This window comes from Styela clava, chromosome 2, assembly GCF_964204865.1.
Source record: "Styela clava chromosome 2, kaStyClav1.hap1.2, whole genome shotgun sequence".
Lineage (NCBI taxonomy): Eukaryota > Metazoa > Chordata > Ascidiacea > Stolidobranchia > Styelidae > Styela > Styela clava.
The window spans coordinates 12,858,842-12,886,333 of record NC_135251.1 but is presented as its reverse complement, the minus strand read 5'-3'; the positions used below and the strand labels follow the sequence as shown (position 1 = coordinate 12,886,333).

Sequence of the window (27,492 nt, the reverse complement as noted above, 5' to 3'; positions counted from 1 at the left end):
TGATCCAATAACGAAATTTATTCTGAAAATCAACCTTTGGGCAAAGTCATCATATGTGAAATGCCATTAATACACACCGGAGTGGTCTCTTTAACCCGTCATAGGGCGCTAAAATATGCGATTTGTCTTGTTTTGTTTCAAATTAAAATGTAGTCAAAAGTACTGACGGGAATTTTCTTTTCAGTGAAAACTTAATGATGCCGATTGAAATAAAATTTTAAGAAACACTCCAAATTGAAAGTATTTACTAAGCATCACAAGGAATTTAACGTGCCCACTGCTGCAACATCCCCAACACAAAAGATAAAGAATTTTACCAATCAATACCCGATATATGCTATGACAATATAGAACAAATTGGCAATGAAAAAAAACAATAATATATTTAATAATGAATAAAATTGTCAAGACCACATAGAATGGTAGACAGAAATATGAGACACATACACACACTGCAAAATTAATTTATGTGTAATTTAGTAATATATACCACATAATAAAACCATAATTTATTTTAAGCTTATTTTCCCATGAATAACACTCAAATACTCATATGACCTGAAATATAAGGACCATCTCAATACAATGAACTTCCATTTGTAATATAATCTTATGGGCTGGACAGTCCAGTCATCAAATCCATTAACAATAGCTTTGATGAGCACCAAATACACAAATTTTGTTTCAGTATGTCATGGACATAATATATAAAGTATTTAAAAAGTACTATAAAATGAATAACATAGAAAGCAGAGTACGAGCGGCACCAAATATATATAAAGTAAAGGGTGAAGGGTGAAACATGGAGAAATCTTCAAACTATAGCAATAATATTATAGCAATGACAGAGATAAATAAACAAAACAAAAACAGTAGAATATGATATTTTTCAATTAACAAATTTTGCAAACAAAGTAAATAACCATTGCATAAAAATATATATTAATCGTCTGCGAAGCGTTGCAGCAAATTGCACTTAGGAAAGCTACTCCTGTTACTAGACTGATGGCATTTTAATGTTTGATTATCAATTTTCTATATGATGGCCAAAAAGAGCAGCAATATATATACCGGTAATCAGAATTTAAAACTTTAGTTTAAAAAACCTTCCAAGTATGTAGAACTGTAGTAAACCAAGAGATATCAAAATTCTGTGACAGTTTTTCCCACCCCCTTTTCTGGGTATATTTCTCAAAACTGGGGTGAACATTTTTTATGAAGTTCATTACTCATCAAATGACTTCATGGTACCATTGATGTTTGAGAAACACTGATAATAGCAAAATACCATGGACATCCATTTCAAAGCAGCAAATTTTCGAGGCTCTCTCTCAACTATTGGGATAGGTATTAGGATTAAGATTGCTAAGATCAAATGGCGAACCACGGCCTCTCGTCATCATATGGCGAACTCACGGCTTCCAGTGTTGAATATAGCATTAGTTTCAGATATTTATTTTCGTTGTGCATTATATACCTGGTTGTATGTAGATCATTTACATATTACTCTGATGTAAAATATACGGTAATATTGCTATTAATGCAGAGACAAATTATGCCAAATGGTAACTCTTATTAAAACAATCCAGGAACACGTCAAGTATCATGGGCAATGACAACAATGGAATGCAAAAAAACAAAAGTTAGGTAGCGATAATAAATATGGAGATGTACTATACTGCAGCTCTGAATGTAGGTAGCAAAATAAGAACATAAATCCAAAGAGCAATGAATCAAAATGCAAAAGTCTACCATGTAAACCACAGAGAAATAATAAGATAACAGCAAGTTGTGTCATCAGGCCAAGTGACAAACGAGAGAACAATTCAAATATCATAACATATTAAATTTGTAAATGAATTGAATAAGTAGAAGCCTCATAATCATATTGAATTCATATTCAAATACAGTTTCTGTAAAGATAAATATATTTGTAATTCCACTTTAAAATCAAAGATTTATTCGAAATAGCGATAGTTACATTCAAATTTCCCCTTGAATCTATGGTTTCCCATAAGTGAAAAAGGTGAAGAATATGATGACCACACATAAGTAGCAGTATCCACTGGGAACTGAGCAGCTCCTGATATCCTAATTCTTAACAATGTAGGATAAAGGTTAACAAAGTGAAAAAATAAATAAAACATGGAACATAATTTACAACAAGTAAAACAGCTGGCAATATTGATGGGGTGCAGTGAAATTATAATATAAATATGATCAATTATGAGAAAAATATAATATAATAAAGAAAGTAAGATTCAGATTGCTATTGGAGACTGGTGACAAGCAGTTGAGAATATCAAATTTTCAATGTCTCTTATTGTATACATTCAAAACCTGGTTACTGATATTTGAAAATGGCTCCAATTAAATGAGATTCATAAGAGAACATAAATGAAGGAACAGATTTTGCATTGAGCAGTATAATTAAAGGTATTCTGCTAGAATTCAGTGAATAAATTAAGTGATGAATTCATACAATCTTCTTATATGGGAATTGCTTATATCAAATGGAGGGAAAATTAATAGTGACATCACAAATTAGTAATGTGGGAACTGGGAATATAATGTTAAAATTTTAACATGTAAAGACCAAAATGACAATATAGCACCAGGTCAAAGCTGAGCACCTTCAGTTTAACGATGTCCCAAACTTGCCAACTGACACACGGTTTTAAACAGAACTTGAAGTCTGTGATACATAAAAATTAAATTCTTAGATCTGCTTTTCAAAGCAAATCATATGATAAAAAAAAGGGAAACACTATCGAAAAAACACGAACAATACAAACAGATAAGATCAGCCATACACTGAAAAAAATGTCAAAAAAACAAAATTTGAATAAAAAACATTTAAGAACTTAATGGCAGCAAGAACATAATAATGCAGATATAATATTTATTCAATTAAAGATCTTTCGCTACTTTTTCTTCTTACTAATGATAAATTGAAAACTACGCTTTATTTTAGACTTGCAATAAGTCTAATCTAATAATATTAATCATATCAAAGTTATTTGTTCCACTTAAATCTGACACCTTTTCATTCAAATGAAATTCAATTTTTAAAAGATAATAAAGAAACCAGGATGGTTAACAATTTTACACTGGATGATGACATAAATATAATCAATTCTAAAAATTGTAAATTTGATACAGTGATATAAACAGACAAATAAGTTGGTATTCAAATACGCATCGGGTGATGATCCCGATTCACTACTTTTCCCCAGGGTGAAAGGATATAGACCAGAGCTTCTCAAACTGGGGGTTGTGTAACAAATTTTAGGGGTCACAAAGAGTACACCAATTTCACACAAAGTATTATTATATCTATTGTACTTTTGGTTCGAAACTACAAAACATATATGTCACCATTTCGAGAGAATACATAGGATCGGAGAAGCGCACATGCATAACAATGCGGACTTGACGAGAGTCGCGGAAAGTTTTAATATATTGGAAGGGGTTGGGAAGCCCTGATATAGACCATGCCAAAAAAGCAAGATTACAATTACAGTCTCTCCAAATGAATTTGCTCCTATGACTGAGCAGCTTGCCTATATACTGCCTTATTGGGAGCAAGGACATTTAAAACGTCAGTATTGTGAGAAATAGTAGCCTATTCGTATGAGCTTGAATAACATTATAAACGGTTATCCAATTTAAAAATAAATTCAGGAAAAACTATCCAGCAAATAAAAATTAGGTTTCATGAACAAATTATCAACTTTCAAAGCAGAGATTCACCCATAAAAATGTGTTTTATTCCCAATAAAAAATTGAACAATTCAATTGCATGCATTCTAGCAGGCAACTTATTTCAAAGATACAGGTAGGTAAATCCAACCTGTGTATTATACACATTTCTGAATAAGAATGAGAGCTTATATTGAAAACAATTTGTCGAAACAGACTGTAGACAATCCCAAAATCTCCGATGATTATGGTTAAACAATATCAATAGTATGTTTGAACATGTCATGAAAATTGCAAAATGACATAACACACCTTCCTCTCGATACTATAAAAACAATAATGTGAAACAAACCAAATGAATATCGATGAGAACACCATATATTGAAAATATTTATCACATGCAACAGAAAATGTTCATAAATATACTAATATTTCAGTCATTAAAACTCAATTTGTGCCTATATTCTTACTTTTCGCTGTGATACCGGAATACTAGAGCATTTTTTCACATGATTAAATAAATATATGTATTATAAGGTGACCGTACATTTGAACCCACGTACATTTGAACCCATGTGTATATCCACGGGTTCAATCTATATGCGGGTGCTAAAACCCATGGGTTAGGGTTAGTATGGGTTTAACTATCCGTGAAACAAAAAAAATTCCATAGGTGCAATAGCATACAGGTGCAATTGTCATGGGTTCAAATGTACGTGGGTTCAAATGTAATGGAACCGTATTATAAGCTCTGTTTCATGGTTCATATAAAGAAAATATAACCGTACTGGCTGATTTCGACATTCAAAATTTGTTTGGACACGGTATCATGAAAAACACTTGGGAAGTATTTTTAAATATTTTAATCTGTGAAATAAATACTCTTATTTCAGGCATCCATGTTAAAGAATTCTTGTAAAACTAAACTAGTTAAACAAACTCGATCTATACTTGGTGGTATGGGTGATAGAAGCATATGTATCAAAGGCAATTACAATAGCAGCTAAGAAATAAAAAAAATGGATGAGAATTTGCTTCTTTTTTGTTATTTTTATAACGCAATCATTTTGAAATGCAAATTAACTTATACAGTTTTGCGCAAATAATTGGAGTTACTAGAAAAACAATAAACCATACTAGTTTTGTGTGTCACCAATTGCACGCGTCTGATAAATGAATTTCTTCCATCAGTAACTGTAATATGTTCTTTTCACCTTGCTTTGAAAAGGGTAAATGCGTTTATAAATGTTATATAAACAGCATTTTTGGCACAGTTGAAAGTTGATTGGAACAGACAGTATCGGATGTCTTATGCAAAAAGGCACACCTTTATAAATATGTCTGCAAAGCAGTCAATTTGTACTAGAAATTGAAGAATAGTATCACAGCTTACCATCTGGAAATGTTGATTGCTTATTTCTATGTGGCAAAGTTGCTATTGGAATGAGACACAAGGTGGTAGTTGGAATTAGCAGGTAACTGATCTGGAATAGGATTAGGAATAACAGCCATTTTTTCAGTGTGAAGTTGAGTAGCATCTGCATTATTGTTATTTGTGTAAGCCATAAAATGCTGATGTTCATTAGCTGTCATGTTATTTCCCATGTCTTTTCCTTGGTGAGAAGATACAGTATCTTGTTGAATCTTTGAAACAACCATTCCGCCAATTTCTGCCCCGCTGGGGGTAGAAAGATAATTCCCGGGCGAAGAAACCTGAGGTGGGGCAGTTTGCACACTGGTCGAATAAATTAAAGTGTTTGTTTTTGATGAATGAATATAGATTGGTTGATGCAGAATTGGCATCTGCTGTGGCGGAGCGACCATATTAACACCTGGAACTAATAACACAGGTTGGTAAGGCATGTACGTCATAGAAGGGTTAACATGACCTGGTGGTACAATGTAGGTGCCAGGAGGTGTCCATTGCAGATCATTAGGGACATATCTGTATTGCATAGGAGCCTGCATAATATTATTGGTATTGTTAGGAATATACGGAACTTGAGGTGCTTCTGGTAGCTGCGGGGGTGCTGTATTTGGCTGAAGTGCTGGTGTCGTGGTAACAGAAGGCACAAATGAAACACTGGGATTCCCACTGAAGTTCCTGTACTTGTCACTCAAGTATTGCTTCCTTTCTTCTTTCTTTTGAGCCATTGCCACATACAGTGGTTTACTTCCAACAATACGTCCATTCATTTCTTTCAATGCCTTGTCGGCTTCGTCTTTGGCAGTAAAACAGACAAATCCAAATCCTTTTGAATGTCCAGAAGCATCACACATCACCTTAGCACTTGTAATGACTCCAAATTCTTTGAATGCTTCTCTCAAGGATGCGTCTGTGAATGAATCATCTAGATTTTTAACATATAGATTGAACCCAGGAAATTTATTCTTCTTGTTTTCATTATCTTGATTGCCTGGTTGAGCAGTCTCAACATCACCCAGAGCCTCTCGTTGGTTGGCATTGTTTTCTAGTTGATCAGCTGTAACCTTGCGGTCTTCCATGTCGACCATTTCCAAAAATGATCAGTTGACTATTGAATGTTTCGCTAAATTGATAGAAACTGGCTGTAGAATACAGATCTACTTGTTCAGACTATTTTAGCTGCACCTTTAATGAACAAAAATATTGTTAAATTTTGCGAACTTTGATGGGAATTATTTCTATTTGAGTTTACAAATAAAACTTTGAATCTTTCGCTAGATATACACAAGGTTGAATTAGATACTTATGGGGCACCTAGAGCTGGTTTCACATCAAGTCTTTATGAAAAGTTCAACTCATGCGCAAAATACCTTCCGAGGAGCATCTAACAGTGAAAATAGTTTATTCCTATGTTTAACTTTTCAATGACATCTGGTATATGGCCCTAAAATTGAAAAATGAAACTGGTCTCTGAGCGATGTTCACGAAGTGTATGTAGTGCTCACAATAGTTATAACACCTTATTTTGACCTAAGCTGTCAAAGCATTTTACATATTTTGAATTTTGATGACGATAACTTTTAAGCAATAAGTGATGGGAGTAATAAGTTTGCAAATTTCATTTCATTCTTGACAATTTTTCATGACCAAAATTATGTATTATCTGAAATGTGGTGTACACACATATTCCTGTCCATTTTACAATGACTCAGCCCTTTAGATTTTTCTGATGTAATATTATGCAAAAAAATAATTGAAAAAAACATTGAACTGAGATTATTTTGCGAATTCTGGGCTTTATTTATGTTAAATATATTTTATAGCTTATTTTGTGACGCATGCTAATGAATCTACTAATGGGATTGTGTTTTGTAAAGTCAGAAAGTATCAATACCACCTGATATATTTATCTTTCGACATATCTATTGTGATTTTCCCTATCCCCCTCCTACATTTTTGAATGAACATCCATATCTAGGTCATATCAAGTCCAACCTGACAATGAGGCAACGATATTATTACTGTATCAGTCGAATAAATATTAGTCTACATAAATACTATTTGTTGGCATGCTGGTCATGAGTAAAATCATAAGTACTGAAGTATACCGTAAGTTTATTTTGATTTCCCTGATACTGTGATACACAACACACATAAAAAACATACAAACATGTGGATATACATGTGCCAGTTCGTCCATACTATACAAACAAACATATGAAAAAGATAAGAAAACGAACGTGCATCGTTTGAGTATTCAACTAGATGAACACAATGCAAAAATGTGGATACTAGCAAATTAGTATTAAAAAATTCTGAAAACTATATTCAGATATTGAAGCAAAGGTATTGGATGAAAAATAGCCTTGATAAAACTCAGTATGATTCTTTTGTGAATGTTTTTCACCCTATCCATCTAATTAACACCACTAAACCAGGGTCAAATATTAGTCCATGACCATTTTTTAACATCGGGGATTCAGAAAAGACATTACACAGACAGTAGGCTCAAATCTGCAAATCCCGCTAAAAATAAGTAGAATAAGATAGTCTGTCAGTAGCACGATGAGCCACACCGCCGTATCACCGTAAATCAACAAAAGTGTACATGTACAGAGTACCCTACCAACCAAAACAATACCAACGGTAGGCTACTGTGATACAAATTGCCAACAATACAGGTACTAATCAATCCTACAAATCCAAGGCCAGCAGCTTGGGGGTCAGACAACACAAATTTCACCCGGACGCCACATTTTTCCAAAGTACAGAAGAAACGCCATTTAGTGTACGTCAACATGCGGCTGGAAGTAATCATTAGTTTATTTTATCACCATTTTGAAAATACACATTGTACATACAGAGCGGGGTAAAAAAAAGAAAAAACTGCATTTCAGGGTGAAAGAGGACACGATAAACCAGTATCGGTCAGGTATCGGTTATCGAGCAGCGACACCTATGGAAAGTTTAACATTAGGTCATACAAGACTCCAAGAGTAAGAAGTCAAAGTGAAAAAAATCAACATTAAATACTAAAGTAAAGAGTCGGACGCCAAAATACTAACATTGCCATTGGCATAGAAATGTTTAAAGAGACCGTATATTTTCGGACTCACTAGTAGCAAACGATTCCGAACGCTGACAGGCAGATAGCCCTAGCTGAGGCATTTGATACCTTGCGCTAACAAGACTCCGTGGAAATCGACTTTCGGTAAAGCATTTTGCGAGAACCGCTCATTGAGGAAAATATGCGCCAATGCAAATTTGCAAAAACGAACGCATATCGACGGAACAACATTTGCGCATAAGTTGTCCTTCGCAACAATAATCGCGCGACAAGAAGAGTATGACTGCTCTTCGGGTTTGGGCGAACAGGAGCGGAGATATATTTTGCTCCCTGGAGTCGATCTAAATCTGTAGTGTTCTCTTCGTGCCCTTTCGATATAAATTCAAATTGGAAAATTCACTCACGGGTTCAACAATTCAGTCGCAAAGAAAGCATGCTTTTTCGACAACTAAAATTTAATTGTGTCGAAATTGGAACTATTTGTTCATAGTGAGCTCCAAAATGTGTCAGTGCCATATCTTTTTTTTTTGCAAAATGTTGGCATTTTTCCATTATATTTTTCCACAAGCTGCCATTCTACTTATATATAGTTCAAGCACAGAGAACGATATGCATGATATGTAGGCCTAATGCTGGGAACATAAAAATTATAAATTCTTTCAAAAACGACATTTTATTTATTTGCGATGAAAATTTCGATTTTAATTTGCAATTAACTTGAACTGACATGGATGATTTTGTAGGCTGTCGACTTTTAAAATAACAGTTTGAGGTCTCTTATATATAATATGTTATATAAAAACCGGTATGTTAGTCGTTGATAAAAACTGAAAAATTACTAGACCACAGTCGCACCATTGTAACTTTGACCCTACACAACTTCCGTCATGTTACTCAGATTGTTGGTGAACGGAGTCGATTTTTCGTTGTTGTTGTTGTTGTAATGCGTGACTACTGAGCATACCAAGCTTTGACGTATTTATTGCTTTATTTTCAAGTAACATATACAGTACAACTTTTTGTGCTGCTGTTCGATAACCAAATTTGGTTTCACGCGGCTCCCCTCACCCTGAAATGCTTTTTAATTTATTGCAATTTGTATATCAAGTGTGCTTTCAGTATGATGAGAAAATGGACTACTGATTACTACCTTGAAGTTTTAAAAGGGATATTGTAGGTAATTTGATGTGGAAGCAAGTCACGTCGTTTTTATTCTAGTGTTCATGCCATTTATTTATATATCTATGCAAGTATATAAAATATTAGAAACAATCTTATGACAAAGACAGCTAAAAAGACAGCTTATAAAAAGACAGCTCCGAATTAATGAGCATTGACAAAAATATGTGAGCTTCTGCTGGATGTCTTATATCACAATAGTTCCATAGTTTTTCGCCTTTCCACGAGCAGTGGGGCATAGTTGTGATCGCCTGACTGCTTTTCTAAGTAAGGATTATTGTCTTGAAAGTTTTTGTGAAAAATGTAAATATTTATTGACCGTAATCCACTGGATTAACAAGAAAACCGTACCAGACAGTTTCAATCGGCTTCTGGACTGACTGTCTGTATGTATATATATATTTAAACAGGAATAATAACTAACTCACATCTTTGCTCCGTTTGTGTTTGATGAAAAATTGTTATGGTTGTGTTACAATAATTTTCGCCCCGTCATTCTTCGCGATGAGGCAAGTAAAGCTCTGTTATCGTGGCAAGCTTTGTAGATATTATTGTCTTATTGAGTACTTGAAAGGGTTTGTGCGTTGTTCATAATTTTCTCTTGTTTCAGTCGTTTTAGAACGTTTTTCATATTATTTTACACTTTTTTTGTATTGCTATCTTTTCACGAACGGTGTTCGTATACTGGAAACTCACACGTAGCGACGATTGCCCATTTTCTCACATTACTTTCTGTCTGGTAGCCCTCAAAAGTGCAAACAGCAGAGCCAACTTGAGCAAGCACGTAAAACTGCAAGCATATTAAAATACCTAGATCTGATTTGTTATAAAAAAAAAACTCTTATAATTCATCTATGATGGGTAAACACACAATATGTATTGTAAGACTATAACAACTCTAAGAAATGAATTTTATTTTTAACAGTGTTAATTGTAATGTTGTATCAAAACACGTGTTATTCATGGTACGTTGGCATGTATATTCATGTCCACATGCATACCGATTCCACTAACAGAAAATGTCCTGAGCAACGACTCAAATGATACGATTCGATTTGCAGTCGGTTGTCCGAATTATTTCATCAGTCATATAGACATATGTGATTCATTTTATAGTCATAGAACAAAACATTTTCTATTGATAAATGACCCTCTCGGGAAATCTAAAACTATTGCAATTAGCATTTCGGCAAAACTAATTCAGGTATTGTGACGACCCGTTTCCGTAGTTACCTTAAAACTTTACGAGGGGGTCGTATAACTCCTAGAGAAAATTGGGATTTTTATAGTTTTAATTAAGTCACGACTATAAGGTTACACCGATGATCGAAACACCGCGTACGAGTCTATCTATAAAAATCAATATCGTAAACAAAAGTATTTGAACTACGAGGTCCACAGGAAAAAAACACGTTATTTCGTATGATAAATAGCTGCATGGCCGCGCGTGTGCCGATTTTATTTTTATTTATCGACCACTTTCGTCCGTCAACGAAAAGTTTTATTAGCACTATCCTCTTGTTTATTACCTATATCAATAGTTGCAACGTTTCCGAAAATTCGCCATAAATCACGAACTCCTTCTCATTTTTGAAAGAACATTTATAATGTAAAGCGAGCTAATTTGATGGTCAATTTGCGCATGGAATGTGAAAGTATTGACTAAAAAAAAACATAAAAAAAAAAAATATAATTGCCGTAAAATTACTTTGATAACAGAGGTTTCCTATTTGGAATGATTTGGCAAATGAGTGGTAAAATTTACACCATTTGATGGCTTTATATTTTTTGAGTATCAGGCATGGGCATTCTTCTCCCAAGAGATATACAACATGTATCTCACTCCTCTAGATATAAGATTGATAACGAGTTTCAAGCATAGCCCCAAAAGTTAACAGTGCATCCAAAGATAATGCAACCAAAGTTTTTATATTCTATCTCAAGTTTACTTTGGCTTCTGGCCATGCACCGAATAAGTGTTTGTTTGTTAATGCCCAGCGGGATCTGCATGTGCTTCATTGGAAACACATTTTAATTGTCAGTGCACATTGAAGAAATATCTTGACGGGCGAGGTACATGCCATACATGTTTATTACAATTCCAGCCAAATCTGGTCGGATATTCGACAAATGGTCAACATTAAATATACGCACATACATGCGACACAGACCAATATTAGCGATGGTTGAAGTTTTGGTTATATTTGCTTTTTTTTATAGGAAAATACAGTGATCGTCATTTTAATTTAGATATAGAAACAACTATTTAATAAATTATAACAAATTAGTCTTTGGCCTCCAAAGGTTTTGTAATATTGTTCAACCAGTTCATTTAGTAGCGCTCATGATTGATCACACATTAGCGTACCTTTGAAATATCGATACTCGAGACCGGCGAACTCATATGCTTTACATCGGAACAACCGTTACTCGCGCGGGCAATTGCTGAAGGTGAATTTTAGGGAAAAATTCCAAGAATGTAGTTTCAGGAAACAGAGCTCAAAATTCTGAACGTGGAACAAGAATATTGCTCGAATTTCACATTCAACAACAGTTGCAATTAAGCGATCAGTTTTGTTTCTTTTGTATGGAAGATTGCCCAAATCTGATTTCAAAAAATGCTATTATTATAGGCTGCATACAAAGAGGTTAATCGTAGCAAACTTTGAAGTGAATTCCTTTATATTTTTAGTTAACTATGGTTGTAAAAATCGATACGCGCCATTAATCAAAACAACGAGAGCTCTCTCACTTGCTCTTTTTCTTTTAATTCTCTCTTACCCCACCCATCCGACTTGCTTGTTTTGGCATTCCCACGCTACGTTCAACAAGGTTTGCTGCTACTTATTGCTCGTTGCGACTACTGTTTGAAGATGCCGAAGTGTCCAAGCTGTAACAAGGAGGTGTATTTCGGTAAGTTTAAATTTATTGTGATACAATTAACATGGCTTCCGTATAGCTTATACAATACTAATTATGAATGATATACAATAATGGCATCTGAATTCTGAAATTTGTGTTTAAACAAAATAGCATAAAAGTTTCTCATAGAGCAATTTAAGTCAACTCGCCAGGTCCATATTTCTCGCAATTTCTGTTTAATTATGCGCCAATGTACGCAGGTTTCAAGCGCAGAAGTTATACAAGTGTAACTGTTCACACTGTAATGACGTATTGCGTGAACCCGGTGAAGACGAAAGAGCGCGCTGATCATAATCCAAAGCATCGTTGTCTATCCTAAAGCATTATAGTTACTAGGAAGTCTTCCGTATCGTGCCAGTACCGGTACGCTTTATTGTGGCAAACATTTGCATTTCAAAAAATACGTAGAAAAGTCTGTATTTTGAAGTGATTCTTTTGTACCTTATATCGCGATGTAAGAAAAACTGTATTTCTAAGATTGTGAATTTATGCCAAGTCGAGCAATTTTATGACTCGCATTCTAAAGAATATAGGCGTGAAACTTCGAAAATTTCGTATTTCACTTTAAAACTCTATAAAATCTACTAAAACAGCGTGAGACATACTAAAACCTACTAAAAATATTAACAGTCTGCGCTATTAAATTTTCAGAAACTATTTACGACTTGAATATTTTGCCAGCGACGTCATTTATTGATGAACGCGCCTTAATTTTTCATGTACCACTTTTCGAGAGTTGTTATCGTCAATTATTCATTGCTTCCATTCAGCTAATCTGGAAGTTAGTTTTCGGACTTCTACCAAATTATGTCACTTACTTTTAGCTTCATTTAACTAGAAAGGCTGACCAAGGCTCTGCACATCTTAATTCTCTGAATGCGCTACATGGTGCCATGTAGCCATGGTGAGATTATGTATTCCGTTTGCGTGTTGTTTTTGTCAGTGATATCTACTGCTCAGACAATATAGATAAACGTGCTATATAGAATGCATTAATGTGATCCGGTCAACATGATCAAAGCCGAATGATTAATTCCCTGATGGGTTGTGACCGCAGACAATTGTTTATTACATAAAACTAGGAACTGTGGATGCCATTCAAGTAACGTCTGTCGTTATTAACTTTCATGTATAGAGAAAAGAAACATGTTTTTGCACCATGCTTATTTTGTTTTAAATAATCAATGGTCTGAAGCTAGTAACCCCGTTGAGTTCGTTCCAAACGTTTTTTAGTCTCGCTGTTCAGATTGATTATAAATGCCTAATCAAAACACGGAGGTTTAGAACTTATCTACTAAATGAAATCAAAATAGTAACACATAACAGAATATGATTGAAAACTTTTTTAAATATCTAAAATCATTAACTAATGGATAACACTGTAATAAGAATATGATGCATATAATTACTGTGTACATATGTGAAATCATTAGATTACCTTATTAACTGATTTAAAACTAAGGTGACATATCATTACTGGAACATTAAACAGAGATGAATTGACAATGTAAACCGTTGGTGATGTATTACTGAGTACTAAATACCGGACATAAAAAAACCATCGTGATATTTAGCAGACCTGCTGATTTGAGCTTATCATATAATCACGCGCTGGCGTATTCTTACGGTTCTCTATGTATTGTGGGTTAAATATATTCCAACAGTTTCTGATATTCTCCCTTATAGAGTCCCGCTTATACCCCCCCCCCCCCCCATAGCGACGCGTTCGGAAAGTATAAACAGAAAACTTTGTTAATTATCGTCTTCACAAAGCATATGCATACTGTTTACTATTTAGTTAATTTATTAGAAATTGGTATTATTTTTAGCGGAGAAAGTGCAGTCACTTGGAAAAGATTGGCACCGACCATGTTTGAAATGCGTAAAATGCAAAAAGACGTTAAATAGTGGTGGCCATGCTGAGGTAAATTTTTATTCTAATTTCCATGTTATTAATTATTTTTTTGTTTCTGTATATTTTGATAATTAAGCTAAGAAAAGGACTCAAAGTTGAAAGCGGGTACCATCACGCCCTCAATACTAATCAGCGATTCTGACATATAATAGTTTGTCAGGCATTCAAAAATACTTTATATAATGTATGATCTTAGGTGAGTGAAGCAAATATTTTCTTGATAAATATTGCTCAATTATTTAGTTTTTAAACTTAGGTTTTAAAAGGGTGTTAATCAATAATGTATAACTCAAAATATTTTTCAGCACGAAGGAAAGCCCTATTGTCACAATCCCTGCTATAGTGCCATGTTTGGACCTGGTGGTAAGTACAACTGCGAATCTTTGTTAATTAAACCAATTTGCCTGTCTGAATGCTTGTTGCAATCCCGCATATAATATTTTATACGGGTCCGCAAACCACTTAGAATAAATTAGATGATGTTCAAAATGATCTAGTATAGGCGTTTGGAATAAGGGTATTTGGCATTCGATCATTGAATTCTTGTTCATTAAATTGTAACGACGTCTAATTCCCCCGCAGGCGATTCAGATTCAACTTTGCGATTAAGTGTGATATCTAAATTTAGGGGGTGATAAATATTTTGCTATCAATTAAAACTAACTTATAAAAAATGTGTTACGTATTTGACCGATCATCTCCACCGGGATATGGGCCACTTTCTGGATGTTTAAATACATTTTTATTTACGGTAGGAATTAAAGTATGGTGTCACAACTGAATTGGAATTTTAATTGAACATGTTTGAAATTTTAGGGGGATAGGGTGTAGGGATAATAAAAATATTGTTTTTGTGTCGAAAAATCTGAACACTGAAACACAGCTTCTAGGTTATTTAAGTTTCTAGTAGCACAGTGTATTTACTACATGCTCTTATTTGCTATCTTTGTGCTTTCCATTTCCGCTTTCTGCGCTTGCAATGTAGGATATCGAAGCTGAAATGCATGATGCAGGTACACGCCGTGTCACGACTCCAAATTCCAGTGTTTATCCATTTGTGCAGTGCGTTGTTTTCTGTCCTAACGATCGGCGTCGTTTGTATGTGCATGCACCATGTCCTTGATTTTTTATTTAATGACTATTTAATATTGACAAAGTGTTGCATTTCCTTGGGTTCTCATCATCGAAAAGTGTTTTCAAATTTATACATAACCGAATGCTCGCCATGTGTGCAACCGCAGTCAGCTTCATACCATCTATGGTCGGTGGTCTAAAAGCAACTTCTGATTAATGTCAACGTTTCTCAACGACGTTAATTCTCCTACGGTGGTCTTGTACAAACTTTGCAGTTTGCTGACATAAAAAAAACATTATCTTGTCAAGCGTTAAACACGCGTGATAATTGCTGTCTCCATGCTTGGTTGGATGAAAGTATTAGCTATGCTAATAATGTCAAGGGAGTGGTCAATGAATACAATGAGAACACACCCTCATTGCCTTGTAAAGCAGTTATTACGTCAATTACTATGTGATATTATATCAATGAAACCGCCGAATCCGCAGGTTTAGTGTTTGAATGTGATATTGCGTATTCAATAAGGGCGTGACGCAATTTTGATCACGAAAATAATTCGGCCTCAGTTGTCAAGTGCACAAACACTTATATATGGTATTTGAAATTTGATAAGCTGGGAATTACAATCTCCATCTTACTGAGAATTTGTATGTATAAGGCAATATAGTACGATCAGCTCTAAATATAGCTGTGGCTGTACTAAATAACCACAACCTAGTCTTCGACAGTTATGAGCGTGAAGCTGTGCCGTATAGCGATGATGAATATTGATTCGTAGCGTGATAATGTATTTATGCCAACAACAATAGTCGGGGTAAATTATAACCAATAATCAATACACAATCCTATTCTCGCCCTTTAATAATTTAGACGAGAAAATGTCGCTTGATTTATAAGTTTACGTCAAGCGTTGCAGACATTGATAAAAGCCAACGATTCTGTGTTTAATGTCATGTCGCTATGTTCTTGTCAGTGAACTGATATAGCCTTTGATAAAGTTAACCCTCTGTTTAGCAGTCACCCGTTTTTCGTTGAAATTTAATTAACTGTCGTCAGTAGACACGAGCTCCAAAAGTCTTATGTAACTTTTTACAATTGGCGTACTGATATTATTCGGAAACAAACGGACAAAAGAAGTTGTCGGTGAATCCTTTGCTCATTTTAAACGCTGTAACGATACTTCATTCCATATCCGTATTAGGCTAACGAATTCTTTTCCTCTCTCTCTCGAGGCTTATAAATTTTTAATGGCTTCTAGTGAACCAGGTTGACACCAACTCCTTTCCGGGTAACAATGTCATTATTCAACGCCACGATTCATTTAAAAAAAAACAAGGCTTGTCAGTTATTCGGCACTGGATATTTGCGCCTTCAAAGTTTCCAAGTACAGTAGTCTACATGGCCTTCTATGTTTGCATATAGTAGTCCTTGTGTTTACGCCATCAGACCTTTTTCTGTGGAGCGATTTGTATTTGATATGTTTTGTCTTCATTTGGTCGTCCGTCGTCACATGCTGTCTACGCCCAAGTATTGATCATCTTCAAATCATTTCTGCAGTTCTTTTTTATTTGGACTATATTAAATTGATCATTCGTATAGAATAAAAAATCTATTTGTATATCAATTTTTCGGGGTTAGCGTTTTGATTTTTCTATAAAGCTCGCAGTAGAACGTTTCAACAAATCTCCGAAGAACAACCCATTTTCATCGTAGCCATTGAGTTTTGATTCGTCAGCTTCCGGCCACTGAATAACTTGGGAATTTTCACCCTCTTACTAAAACGCAGAGCTCAGTCTTGTTAGAAAATTCTTATTTCACGCCTATGATTTCATCTTACATTTTTCAGGTTTTGGGCGTGGTGGCACGGAAAGCTACAAGTACAAATAAGCAACAAAACAAACAAAAAAAGAGAAGACCAATTTTTATTTTAATCAGTCTTTGATTGTTCACGTATCAAAAATTGTAGTCTGTAAATAATCACTTGTCTTTCACGTTTAATTTTGGACCATTTCCACTAAATTTGATTTATTGTTGGATATTGCAAGTTATTTTTAATACTCTGTCATCAATGTATCTATAACCATTGAAGTTTTTGTAGATTTTGGGGACATATTATGCATCAATTATTATAAGAAATTGATTTTAAAACTGATGTAACTTTCGTCTGTAGGCGCAACAAAACCTACTCTGACTTGACATTTGTGTAGACTGTAGAGTAAACCCATCTCGTTTCTTAGTGAATCGACGATACATTTCTTTCATTGCAATCAGTAATTTGTCAATTTTTAGCCTAAACAATCTATTTTTTCATATATTTTATTGATGCATTCGCCAGATTTCGAACGAATGGCAAAATCATACCAGTTCCGTACCTCTTGATGCATGACAATATATCGTGGTAGTAAACGTAGCAGTACTTAGTGTTGATATGCTAATCATGGCAATAAACGCATGCTATTGTTTCACATTGTCTATTTTATTTGTCATCTGACCCAATGAGGTCCCTCGAAATTAGACGTTTTAGGAGTCCTTGAATGAGGACAGTAGAAACGTTCTTCAGAAAACTATTCAATTCTCAGTATTTTTAAAATGCGAATGTGAGAAACCTAACGATTTATGCCAATCTGGGTATGGGACTCGGTTGTCATCATTTTCACTTCTTGGTTGACACTGACTTTCCTAGTCTGGCTCGTGGTTTGCTGATAAGCTGTGTGACGTAGTTTTGTTGCCGATTCTGCCACCACTTGTCCATACACTTCATCATCATCATACTACAGTTGATAACGAACAATTCTTTGAACCACCGGTTATTAGCTGAGGGATCTTACATCCGTTACGATTTATAATATGTGGGAATTTGTTACTTACACGTAGACGTGTTGTATCACTAACGTGTGCGGTAAGAATGTACAATTCATCCAGTATATATTGTCTGGTCTAGAAAAAGCTAATGGATTAATATTCATTGCTGTACTTTGGTTAAGGGGAATTTTATATTATATTGCGTATGTGAGCACTAGAAACCTTCCAACGAAGTAATATACTTAACGTTGCTTGGAATCGTTCAAGCGTTTAGCAACACCTTTAACGCAGATAAGTAAAATTTTGCCCTGGGCAAGTCAGGCAGAAAAGATAACGATTTCCAATTATCAGATTCGACGAGTTCTTTTTAGTAGCATTATGATGCTTTCCGTATCCTGAGAGAAGGGTCGGATATATACATATCGGCCGTGCTGCAGTTTATCCCTGATAATTTATCCAATATGGCGGAAAAAAAACTAAATGGTGGGACTAATATATGCGAGCGACCGACTTCAAATGAGGAATGACCCCTTTTAACGCTTGTCTGAGTGCTCACCGCATATGAGGTACCTGCACTTATATGCATATATATACCTAACATTTTATGACTTATTCAAGGTTTTGTATTCATATTATTAACAGAGTTGATACGAATATGATTCTCGCTGCTCGCATATTTTTTCGGATTGCAAAGCTATACAAACATATTTTGAATTACAATTTTGAGCAATGTCGTTCTGCCGCCTTATTTAGCGTTTTTAAATATAGTTTCAGTTACAAAGTAGAATTTTAAATTCTACACGGGTTAGTCTGTGTTTTTGCGGTGACCTCAACAACAACAGACCTAGCATTCTCGGAATGCCATCCGAGGATTTTAAAATGGCTTTCAACGCCTTCTTATCATTGTCTGCAACATTTGGACATTTATCAGAATGCTATTTCTAACACTTGAAATAAAACGTTAGAAGTATTAGCGTACAAGCATTGTGACTAAAAAAAAACACGAAAGTTCTTATTTATTTATACGAAAACGAAGAAAGTTTATTCAACACTTGAACTTCTGATTGTTATTACTTATCGATTTTAATCGGTAAGTATGTTGATAGGTATTTGTCTGTCTGTCTGTTAGATGCACGCGATATCTCACGAAAGCGAGATTGAATCTGCTCCAGATTTTGCCTATGCATTCATCATATCTCGGATTAGAAGCCTATTGATTTTGGATGAATTATGTCGTATAATTAGCGAGTTATTAATTAATTAGTGATGGTACACAAGGTGTCACTATGGAGTAAGAGCGCTTTTTGGAGGATCCCCTAACTTTCGATCCATAAGTCTTCGGTCTCTGACCGATATTCTCGTATATATATTATTATATACAGTCCCAGTAACCCAAAAACTTCAGTAGTCTAAGATGCTCTGCACAAAAGTTATGTCCTCTCTCGTAAGTGTTTCAAATGACCTGGCTTCGGTTTTGGGGTCACCGTACGTTGATAATACCAAGAGGATCAAACAAAAAACGGAACACATAAAATTCGTTACAAATGGCATGGGTTGCGTTTTTTTGGGTCACCCTCTACTTGAAAAATTGAGCTATCGATATATTTATAATTCTATCATTATCTTTATTTAGACATCATAATCAAATCATTTGAGGCAGTTTTTCCGCACAGCTAAGAAAAGCACCTATCCCTTGGAGACAAAACCAATAATTCACAGCTGGGTATTTCCAATAAGAATCCAACGGCGTAAAAGGAAAAGTTCCACATCGATTATCGGATACTTTATCTGTCTACATTCTACAGAATCTTTTATGGCAATGCATGCATGTTCATAAGAGCAATAGGTGTGACGACTGTCTGCTTTATCCATCTATTTTTTGTGCTACCCACCATTTAGATGTTACCTTTACCGGTGTTATCTGAATCACAAAATTTAGGTTCAATGTAAAAAGAAGTTGAGTGCATTTTCTGCTGAAGGTACCAAATCTCTAATAATCAGAAGTATATATAATTCAAAACTAGTGTTGAGTTTCAAGAAGCTCCAAATCATTAGAAAGTGGATAATGAACATCGTCACTTAGCTTTAAATTTGTTTATATTTTGATTCACTGATACCGACACTGATTTCTGTTCTTTAAAATCGAAAATTATGCCATAAAATAGTGTCGATGAAATGTATGAAAAAACTATTACATTCTAAAATCTAGATTATAGAATATGAATTGATATCTATGGTGTTTTAACCGTAATTTTTCAATATATATATATATATTACAAACATAGTGTGTTTCGATAGGCATCAACATGTTAATTATTATAATTCAAGATAACTAACATTTCCGGCAGTTTGTGTATTTGACACGGCCATCGTTTTCGTCATGACACAGCTCCTCAGAGGTGAATGATATTTCAAAGCGCGGCTTGACTGCGGGCACTACATTAGACGACTGACGTCACACAAGACATTCTTTGACAATTGCAGATAAGATATTTGTGATATACGAACAGACTTTGGCTTTCGAAATACTTTAGTGATGCTAATACAATGTTGTGGGTGATTCAGTAAATATGACTAGATTGTGATTAGAAATGTATTCAAAATGGAAATAATAGTTTCTCTGGAAATGTTCTGAACTCAGCAAAAACAAAAGACTCAACTATCAATCATTAAAGTGCCCGACAAACCTTATTTAATTCAGCGTATGACAAAACGATATTTTTATATGGCTTTTTTAAAATTTCTCTGTATCTGAACGCGCCGGCCCAGATGGATATGAAGCTTCTTTCTTTGAAAAGCCCAACATATTTTCGGTTAGGCGTTGCCTATCAAATTCAAAGTTTTTTTTGTATGAAATTGTCATATATAGCACGGAATGAATATATTGCGTCTGGTAACAATGAAAATTGGATACCATTATCATGCTCCTGGATATCGATGGGCTGAGTGCAAACCTCATTTGAACAAAATCATAAATGAAGTGATATCGCCACATGCGTCAGTGACTGTCTTTTGGTCTGTCTGAACAAATCAGAAAGATTTATGAATATTTTGGTTCAAAAGTTGCTTTTAGGGGACAAAATCCTTTGGTCGCAAATATGAACCAATATATACAACTTCTTGTCCGTTGATGGTTCTCAAACTTTTTAGCCCCCCTGACAAGCTACCTGACAATAAGCTACAAATGGCAGTTAGTAAGACGAAAGTGTGTTCTAATTAAAAAACACGTTGAAAATATGTGGATGGAACAGAAAAATAATGAAATTAATAAAACGTTTTAAAAACAAATAGGGGGGACAAGATCAAATCTAACAACTAATTTTATTTTTAATTAGCTTCACGCCCCTTGAAATAATTACGCTCCACTTGTGGGCGCGCCCCGCCGTTTGAGAATCACTGTCTATAGTCTGTTAGTCAGGTTAGTGGTTGCCCATACCTACTTTATCAGTATTCGAGGTCTTGCTTTGACCCAAGTTGCATAAAATAACTGTTTATAATACCATTTTTACAAACATTGACATTTGCAAAACAAACAACGAAGAACAGTTTCCTCAATATGACCAAATACGATATTAACCCTTTCCATGCGATTTTTATTTTTTATTAAATAATCGTATTTGCTACGCCGATTTTATGCATTTGTACCCCCACAACTAATCGATCGACTAACGAAAAACTAATGATCCTCTGCTGCCCACTGACGGCTCGTTGGAAAGCTTATTTTAAGAGCTTGCGATTGGCGATTAAAAAAAATTTTTTTTTCAAAAGTGATGGTTTGAGTCACAAATCGGATAGAAAAAAGGCGCTTTTTTTTCTTGGGAGTTGAAACTTCAAACCGTGATAAAAAATAGAAATATTCGCTAAATCCTTTACTGTTACCGCTTCGTGGTTGGCAAACAATAGCATAATATTGCTGTAGCAATTTTGTGATCTACCTCAAAATACTTTGGTAGATGGAAGGGATAATATGTCTTCTATTACCACCCAAAAAACACCGAAATTTGCATAAATTTCAAAAACACTCCCTCGTTCCGCCGCAAATAAAATTCCCGTCGTAAACGAAAGCGAGATTTATCGTCGCTTATGTTAATCTCGAAGAAGACTTCTTATCAATAAACTAAAACCCGCAAAAAATTAGACCAACAGTTTGCGACCGATTGCTAAATAAAACAGTGGAGTACATCAACGTACCCGCCGAATATGGAGCGAATCTAGCGAATTTTGTCGTTGGTACGTATACGTGCCCACCGCACGGAAAGGGTTAATAGCCATATAAATCAAACTATTTAACTATATTCAGAAGTTGTTGAATTTTATTGGCAGTTGGGAAAAACTACATTGTGCAGAAACCAGTAAACGGATGATAAAGCATGTGGCGCTACATTATGGCATGGAAAAAGAACAAAACACAAACGATGTCTATTCTGAAAATGATATCAATTCTAGTTATTGCAATATTTTATTTAAGGTATTTTCCACGAACAACCGATGCTCGGGACATATTTTACAGTAAAGATATTGGTGACAATCACGTCGATTACAGATCCACCAATGGTGATTCCCATCAACGACAAAGAAAAACCAATGAATTGGAGTTTCTGTCGTGAATATATATACCAATGAAACACAAATTGGGGACTTCCAGCAAAGATAAATACGTTTTTATAACACCAAATCTGATGATTCTTGACGAATAGTGCTAGACTCATTACAACACCAATCTGATAATCAAAATCCACAATCTTAAGTCTTTAACTTTATGAAAATGAATATATTTCCTGGCAACACCAGGCTCAACAACACCTCTCATCTAGAAAGGCCTCAAGGTGCCAGTAGTGAGCCACCATTTTTGATGTCTTCAAAATGTATCGATTCGAACGCACGGTGTTGCTGTTGAGCTCTCCGCGATTGATTCTTTTTGTGTCGCAGCTCGACGAGAGATTATTGGTCGCTGATGAGTTTTTCGACCTAAAATATTTTGCGATTATCTTTAACTAAAACATTCGAAAGACCAAAGAAATGAATGAACATAGAGTGACCACGAACCGATAATGATGAAATTGATGCTTGTGTGTCTAACACGTGGCTTGTCCATTCATATACGACTTCAAATGAGTGAAACCCAACTTTTTAGTGTCGAACAGAGTGGTAAAGTATAACAGGCATGATTTTTTGCGCTCTTTCACGACCATGGGCTGCAAAGGACAGTAATAAAGTCGTTTGCAATAATTAAGTACAGAATGTAGTTGATGCGATTTTCCCTTTTTAATATTCCGTTTTACTTCCGAAATTATACCAAGAAGTAAAACCAAATGCTATGTCTGAACCCATAATGTTGCTTTTTCGTATTTGAATATTTTTCTGAGTATAGATTTTGAAAAAAAATCAGCGAAACAAAATTTCTAATTTGTTGGTTAAAACTAGCAAATTAACTAAAATAACTGAATATTAAAAGGCATAGGAGACTGCATATTATGCTACCACTATGCTGAAAATTATAAACCTATTTTTGTATACGTTACACCATTTTAAAACACCAAAATTTAAAATGCATTCATGAAGTCTAGTATTTAAAAATTAGGACAAGAACAATTAGCCAATGAGCGTATTCATAAAACAGGGGCGATGTCATATCTTTCACGGTGCCGCAAAATTCATTCATGTCGCTTGGGATATCATGGGTATTCATATTCACTTCTTATTGGATTACCATATCGGAAGCTGCAATCAACGTCCGGTACAGCGACCGTAAAGAAACTGATAATAATATTGGACTAAGCTTAAACTATTTACTATACCATATGTGATTGCGATTTTTCTGGAAAACTAATATATATACGTAAACACTGCTATCCGGGATCCCTGAATTTTGCTAGTGTCACGTCCAATAGCCCTTCCTGCCATCTGTGTACACAAATTAACTGTTACTGTAGAATCAATCGCTGTGCTGTTGCGATCATGAACTCGATTTTGTTTTGTAATTCCATATTCCATTTCTCAAAAGCATGGTTTGTCTTGGAGTATGGCCAGTATTTAATTCGCGCTTCGATGGATAGTAGCCCATTCACGAAATTGGCTTCCGTTGGTATCTATTACGCTTGACATTAAATTACTATAAATCCAGTATTTACTCCATCAAGCAAATAAATCGATATCGAAGAAAAGGAGATGAAAATTGTAGGCTCGGCAAATGAACGCCCAATAAGATTAATCTTCGAAGCAGTGTTGTTATTGTATTGATTTTTATAACATCATACGGGTACATATTTGCTATAGCAAAATTTTGTTAAACTCGCTTCACAGCCTAAGGGTGCAAAGACCCCTTCGGGCAAACGTTTCGTTTTCAGAAAAAGGTTATAGCCGACCAACGAAAACGGTCGATAATAGTTTACCACAAGATGCGTAAATTTACATTTAAGTATTCTTTATTGCTTTAGCATTTTTCTTTTACTTAAGGCGCTAGAAATCCATTTTGCAAATAAAATATATTATTTTTATGAAGTGAAGAGAATCTACGATAGGTTTTATAGTGTGTCCAAGACAGCAAAACAATTTGTTGTTTTGTTCCTGACGACACAATAAAGCACGACTCAATAAAGTAATAACTGACATGTAGTTCACGCTATGCCGATGAACTCGTACTGTTTTTGAAAAAGTCGGCTGTACAACACGCAATACTTGTCAAGAGACGCCCTCCTCAAATGTGGGGCGTGGCCATTGTTTATGTCGTCATGGGGGTGTGAAGACATTGCCCACGCGCTAATAAGGTGTGGCAAAATATTCCTAAGGATAACGGTAAAGGTAATTGTACGATAAATTACTCCAAAGTGATAATGTGTACATCGAAATTGATGCTTCTATCGTTCAGCGCACAAAACCCAATGTTATTCGCAAGAATGAACCTGCGTCATACAGTTGAGATAAGTAGCCTGTCAAGCTGTTTTCTGGGTATCTCCAGCAAAATTTTAAAAGCAGTAACACTAAAAGAGCATTTGTGTAACGAAGCGCATGACACACCCCTGATATAGCATTTGTTAGATATTAGGCACGAATTCTATATATGGATAGTTTTGTTAAATTGTTGCTTTTCTTATTGTTGCAAAAATAAACATTTTTCTCGAAAACTAAAGGACTAATCGATTTTAATCTTTCAGTACTTAAAAATGGTTGAAGCCGCTAGAGGGCTATTTGACTTCCATCTAAAATCTAGCAGTTCTATTTAGTGAACTTGATGCTAAGCTGGTTAACCAAGGTATTACCACACCTTTCGTGTCCATATATTTGTGCATTGCTCGTTTTTGTTGCTGATGATGAAAACTAGTTTGTGCAGTTTGATTTAGAGTTTGTAACTGGCTCTGTTTGATGAACCAGCTATATGCATTGTCTTGAGTGCTTGTCTCTGTATAATCTACTTAGTTTGTACAAATAGCGTGTTCAGCGCAAATTGTAGAAGCACATAATTTGCTTACTCTCAATGAATCGAGTCCTGTTAACTGCGACTGATTTATATAATATATTTAGAAGGCTATATATATATTATATTCAAATTGCTTCACAAAATGGGTCATTAGTACCAGAATAGCAAAATCTTCCGGTCGATATAGAATATAAGAATTAAGGAAATTCCCAATTTCAATCTTTTGATTTAAAAGAAAGTAAATTGTGTGCGACTACCATGTAAAATACTCGTCAAGATTGTAACAAACTTATTGACATAAGTTTGGATTGATATGTGTCCGTTGAAAAGTAAGTTCACTAACCAAACTATCATTCTGATTTACCGGGTAACCCCCGAGTCTGCATTAATTTAAATTACATTGATACTGAACAATATTCCAAACCAGGCGTCCATAACAATAGCCAGAGAAAGAAGTAGCAAAATTGCCAGGTGTCAAGTTTGCAATAAATAAATACAATTTTTGATATCAAGTGAAACATTTGAGCAAATCCAAAGCTATGCAAAGAAGTATAAAAATACCTCAATGCTGGATTGTCACTGTGGTATCATTAGGGGGGAGAGAAAAACATGTGATACACGACAAGTATTCAGTGCAACTTTTGACACGCGATCTCACCTTACAGCAATGATATAAAAATCACGAGGAAGACCAAATTACGACACTAAAATATGCCGGTAAAGCACCGCCGGACACAAACGCAAGGCAAACGATTCAATCGTGAAAAGGAATTTTCCCCTTGCCAAATATAGTTCGTTTTATACACGCCGTGACGAAATATTGATCAAATATAAAACATATACGACTGATACTCGATAATGATTCTATTTATCTAAAAAAACAAATTTGAATAACTTGCAATACTTTTCTGCTGAATATATCGAATTTTTAACATAGTTTTTGACGTCTTTCAAGAGCGTTACAGTGGCCAAAAATTTAAATCCCGCCATCGTATACCCTCATATTTTTGGTATATCGAGTAGACGATTGCGCCATCATTAGAAACGAGAGAACGTTGTTATGTGAGACGCCGTAAACAGAAACGTGTTCAGACTTGTAAAAAAATGGAGTTCCATGGCTATATAAGAAGCCATGGCGTCGCCTTTTGTCACTTGCGTTTGAAGCCGCTGAACTCAGCGTTAAACGGAACGGGCCAGAGCGGGATTGGCTGAAGAAAAGGTTTCAAGAAGCAAAGCAGCGTGTAAAGTGGACCATAACTCATGAAGTGACAAGATTCGTACTAAATGCATAAAATCGAAAAAAAATAATAAAAAAAAGAAAATATAAAAAAGAATGCTAACGAAAAATCACCACTTTCCTCGAAGAAAAGGAATGAATACATTTTTGAAGGAATTGACTAATTGCTACGACGACTTGTCTTTTCGACTTAATGCTGAGTGGATAATCCTTGAGGACTCTAAAGGTTGAGGAGAGGATATCCTTTGATCCTCAGCTATGTCAAAAGACATGTTCGAAGGAATGTAAAATCTTCAATTGAAATTTTCTAAAATGTAAAATATCGTTCAGCTGTAAAGTTTTTGTTGATGAAAATTGACTACATTAGCCAAGATTTAGGGAATATTGTAAAATTCTTGTCTTAGTGAAAAATATAATACAGTAATGTTTATATCAATGTAAAGTATAATGTATCCATATATCTATTGTGCAGGTATTTTTTATTGCATATTTGGATGCCAAAGTTGCATCACGTCATGCGACATCTTTTTCAAATATCTTGATGATATTTGCAATGTTCAAAATTACAATATTCAACGTATCAAAATATTTATTATCGTTTATTTATTTTTCAAATGTTGGGTGTGATCTTTCATGTTTAATAAACTGCATCCTGAAAGGAGAATTTTTTTTTTTACATCTGTGGCAATCAGTGGTGTTCGGGGCATCGGTAGAAAGCTAGTCCAACGCGCCCGTGGCATCGGTAGAAAG

General features: G+C 34.9%; 2 protein-coding genes across 3 annotated transcripts; one reads left to right on the top strand and one right to left on the bottom strand.

Moving 5' to 3' along the window:
- Window positions 1–6,999, bottom strand: LOC144431373 (uncharacterized). Its single transcript, XM_078119429.1, has one exon. It carries the CDS (start codon window positions 6,214–6,216, stop codon window positions 5,122–5,124), a length of 1,095 nt encoding a protein of 364 aa, XP_077975555.1. The 5' UTR covers window positions 6,217–6,999; the 3' UTR covers window positions 1–5,121.
- A 5,097-nt stretch (window positions 7,000–12,096) lies between these two features.
- Window positions 12,097–17,751, top strand: LOC144413478 (cysteine-rich protein 1-like). 2 transcript variants are annotated; one of them, XM_078109673.1, is made up of 5 exons: window positions 12,097–12,287; window positions 14,126–14,220; window positions 14,517–14,574; window positions 15,197–15,224; window positions 17,133–17,751. In XM_078109673.1, the coding sequence occupies exons 1-4, from the start codon at window positions 12,248–12,250 to the stop codon at window positions 15,208–15,210; spliced, it is 207 nt and encodes a 68-aa protein (XP_077965799.1). In that variant the 5' UTR covers window positions 12,097–12,247; the 3' UTR covers window positions 15,211–15,224; window positions 17,133–17,751. The 2 variants fall into 2 exon arrangements, with proteins under 2 accessions (XP_077965799.1, XP_077965798.1); XM_078109672.1 differs by lacking the exon at window positions 15,197–15,224 and having other exon boundaries at window positions 12,128–12,287.
- The last annotated feature ends 9,741 nt before the right edge of the window (window positions 17,752–27,492 follow it).